This window comes from Fukomys damarensis, unplaced genomic scaffold (genome assembly GCF_012274545.1).
Source record: "Fukomys damarensis isolate Sample0158 unplaced genomic scaffold, DMR_v1.0_HiC HiC_scaffold_10, whole genome shotgun sequence".
NCBI lineage: Eukaryota > Metazoa > Chordata > Mammalia > Rodentia > Bathyergidae > Fukomys > Fukomys damarensis.
This window is the reverse complement of record NW_022900922.1, coordinates 18,237,009-18,240,751: the sequence shown is the minus strand read 5'-3', so window position 1 is coordinate 18,240,751 and position 3,743 is coordinate 18,237,009. Positions and strand designations below refer to the sequence as shown.

The 3,743-nt window shown below is 38.7% G+C and overlaps 1 protein-coding gene across 1 annotated transcript in view; it reads right to left on the bottom strand.

The window, feature by feature from the left end:
* Positions 1-3,737, bottom strand: part of CUNH6orf62 (chromosome unknown C6orf62 homolog) — a 13,174-nt gene extending 9,437 nt beyond the window's left edge. Inside the window, exons 1-2 of the mRNA XM_010622958.3 lie at positions 2,078-3,737; positions 51-227 (exon numbers count right to left, since the gene is read on the bottom strand). Coding sequence (XP_010621260.1) covers positions 51-227; positions 2,078-2,206 — 306 coding nt within the window. The 5' untranslated portion in view covers positions 2,207-3,737. The remainder of the gene's footprint in view (positions 1-50; positions 228-2,077) is intronic.
* Between the last annotated feature and the right edge of the window lie 6 nt (positions 3,738-3,743).

The window sequence follows — 3,743 nt, the reverse complement described above, 5'->3', positions numbered from 1 at the left end:
GCAAGCGTAATTCCCCAAAATTTACCTACCAAGACTTAAACAGAACTTACCCTTCTCATAGACTGGTATCGAGGAGCATGGAGCTGTACCACATCCTTCTGTAAAAGCTCTATGGAACTTTCCAAGGAATAGCTGGAATCTCGCACACCTTTCAGGATATTTTCTTCATAATTATTTGTCATCACTGGTATAACCTCAGACACTTCAAAAAGTGCTGATTTTTTTCTCTAAAAGGAAAACAAAAGGTGTATTGACCTACTGGAAGCACACTGTCTTTTAACACCCAGCCCATATTACAATGCATATATCTTTATTCCAACTCAATAAAATTACCATCTACTTTTTAGGTAGAAATGCTTACTTTCAGATAGTTGGATCTTTCTGGCCTTCCCCCATCCCTCACCCCAACCATGAATAAATAACCTACTAACAGAATGTTTAATTTCTCAGTTGTATAGCACTGTGGCATCCAAAGCAACTACTCATATTAGACAGTATTTCTTAAGTCTTATGAGGAACCAATACTAAACATCTCTAAACTTAAAAAAATATTTCAGTGACAGAATTAATGTAATTTCACTTAACTAGTTGCATATGTAGCTAAATTAAAAACAACAGTTCAAAAACACAACTATTCAGACAAACTAACTACTTTATTCTTTAATAGGGTCAGTTTCCATTACTACTTCTGGATATTACATACCCACAAATGTCAGTATCTGAGAGAAGAAAAAATGTGCACCAAATTGTGTTACAATATGAGTTAAGAGCAAGTGTTCATCTCCAAGGTATCTTATAATTCAGTACACAGAATATTGATCAGGAGCTACACAGGTCAAGTTCAGGGATATTATCCAATTGCAAAAAAACCAGATTTTCACAAATGTTAAAAATTTAAAAACCAGATGGTAAAATTTTGGACACCTTACAGATTACAAAGATATAGTCTCACCACTTGTATCTTGGATATAAAGAGCCTACACTGCAACACTTTCAACTGACTCTATCAGTTCTTCAGTCAGCTTGTTAAAAACAAAAAGCACACACAAAAAAAGCGAGTAAATAAATCCTTGGTACTACCCTGTCTTAATACAATCACTTCAAAACAAATTACTTGAAAACCACTTCACAATGCTATTACTGTACCAACAAAGAGGGTCTTTATTACAAGTAAGTTTTAAGAATGAAGTAACAACTAGAGGAACTTCCAAACACTAAATAGATAATTACACTGAGATTATATTTTTGATTTGAAATTAGATCACCACTTACATGCAAAAACGAAAGTAACACTTCCTTATATTCATAACCTAGTCTCATGTCAAACAGCCTTGCTTGCTGATGATTTAAGCAACTGTGCGTTCTTAAGCCCCAAAAAATGCTTTCAAGTTCTTTTCCACTAACCACAGCTAGTTATTACTTCCTCGTTAACTGTGGCACTAACTTTAAGTCTGATTCTTTTTTTTTTTTTTTTTTTGGTAGTGCCAAACTCAAGACTTTGTGCTTGGGAGGCAGGCATGGTGCCACTGAGCTAAATCCCTGGCCCAACTCTGATTTCTAAAAATTAAACTTACTTTTTAAGCAATTTTGAATTTTAAAAAGCAGCACTTCTAAAAACAAATTAATCATTTCAATATTTAATTGCTCCCAACTTAAAAATGAAAGTATATTAAATGTACCATATGAAAAAATATCTAGTTAGATGACTAGCATCTAAAGATTTAATTCCAATTTAAGTTTCAAACATCCTATTCATACTTTATGTTAAATCATCCTTAAATTCAGTTATAAAGTTCCCTGTTACTCTACATTAGGTTTTACAATGTTACCTGGCCCATGTCAGCTAACAATACTCGACCCTGTTAAGCTTTAGAATTAAGTATTTCCAAACTAATAGTTAAGAACTTTCCATTCTTGATTTTACAACTACGAAATCCACAGAATCACTGAAAGGGTGAAAAACAAGCATACTCCCACCATTCTTTAACCTAACATTGATAAATTATTTAAAAGTAACAAATAACTTGGTACACACAAAAATCACTTGTGCTAATTCACATTAAGAATTTTAAATTACCTTCTCCTTGAACACAAAGGCAATATACATCTTGAAGTCAAACTGGTCAGCTAGAGATTCTTTTTTCTTTCTAAGCTGAGCACGTAGTCTGTTCAGAGCTTGTTTCTTCCGGGAGTTTGGGTCCCCCATTTTGAAATACAGGTGGTACTAAAGCCTTTGGAAATTGTCACTAAACTATGGGCACTTTTTCTTAAGACTCAAGTACAACAGAAACAAGTCATTTTTCCCTGCTAATATGATTGAATAGCTAAAATCACAAGTGTAACCCCAAAACTGCACCTTCTGGCAATATTAGCAGACTGTCATATTACAGGGTCAAGAAACAAAAGCTGCTGTCCAGTCATGTTTGGACCATAATACCTGGGGTCAGATGGGAAAAAAAGAGAGGAAGGAAAAAAAAGAGGAGAAAATACTTCAACTAACTTTCTGGAAAACACATTTGGCTTGAATGCCAAAATAAAGGCTTTGAGGGGAAATGAAAAGCCTATTATCAGGATTTAGGTGTGCAATAAAACACAGCTAACACCAGTCCAATACTTTAAATCCATTCGGATTTTTCTCCTTTTAGAAAAGGGATTAAGAAAAGGAATGGGGAGAGGAAAAGTGTGATCTTGGCTTTCCAAATATCAGAAAAAAAAGAAGTAAAGAAAGAAAAAGAAAATCAAAAACAAAACACCAAAACAGGGTAGGTGAATGAAACTGAAATACCCAATTGGATTTTACCCAGCCATATCCATGGCTGTAATACCTAATTATTAGTTATTTCAGATTTCACTATTGCTATGTACTGTCAGTGCTTGTTATTGATTACACTTGGTGGTGAGCGAAGAGAAAAGTGCAAAATCAGTAGAGAAAGAAGGGGAGAGGTACAGGGTTTCCCTGCAATCAACTACAGTGTATACTGAGGGCGGACAGCTGTTGCCCAAAGGAGCCATGAGAAAAAACAGCGGAGTCATTACCAACTTCCCCATCACCCACATCTTCACTCTCAGACGGCTGCTAATGCTGCTGCCAAGGAGAATCATGATGGCAGAGGAAAAGGGGGCTTGTTACACGATATTAGTAACTATTCCGGCTCTGTGGTTAGACCTGATTAATGCCCAGGATCTCGATACCCTCAGCCTTGCGATGAGTTGTACATTCGCCAAGGGAGCCTTCCCTATGAATGTGCCCCCGTTCAAGATGGTGGGGAGTGCGACTTATCTCCCAGTGAGCATTGTTGAGGCCAAGGCTGCGGGTTCTCCCAAGTCCCAGGCGGTGCCCCGGGACCACCTGCCTTCCACCCCCGTTCCCACCCCTTGCCTTCAGCGGCAGCGACTCACTCGCACCACGGGAGACACAGGAACACTCGGGTTCTCACTCATTTCATCTCGGAAACAATTCCCGCCCAGATAGAGTAGGCGGGAAAGGGCAAATGGGAAGGATCAAGTGGGAAGAAAAGAAAATAGTTGTGTTAATATTACTTTTTTAAAGGCAGCCCACCAGCCCACCCCACCCCCCAAAATTGAAGTTCCCGGGTTCTGGACTCGCTTTCAGGCTCAACAGCTCATGTTTCCAGAGTGTGGATGGCTCGGGGTGGGGTCGTGCGTTCGCTTCCCGAGGGGAGAGAGGGCGGAATCTAGGAGGGCTGCAGGGTAGTCCCCTCCCTGTCCCCGGGGGCCGGGAC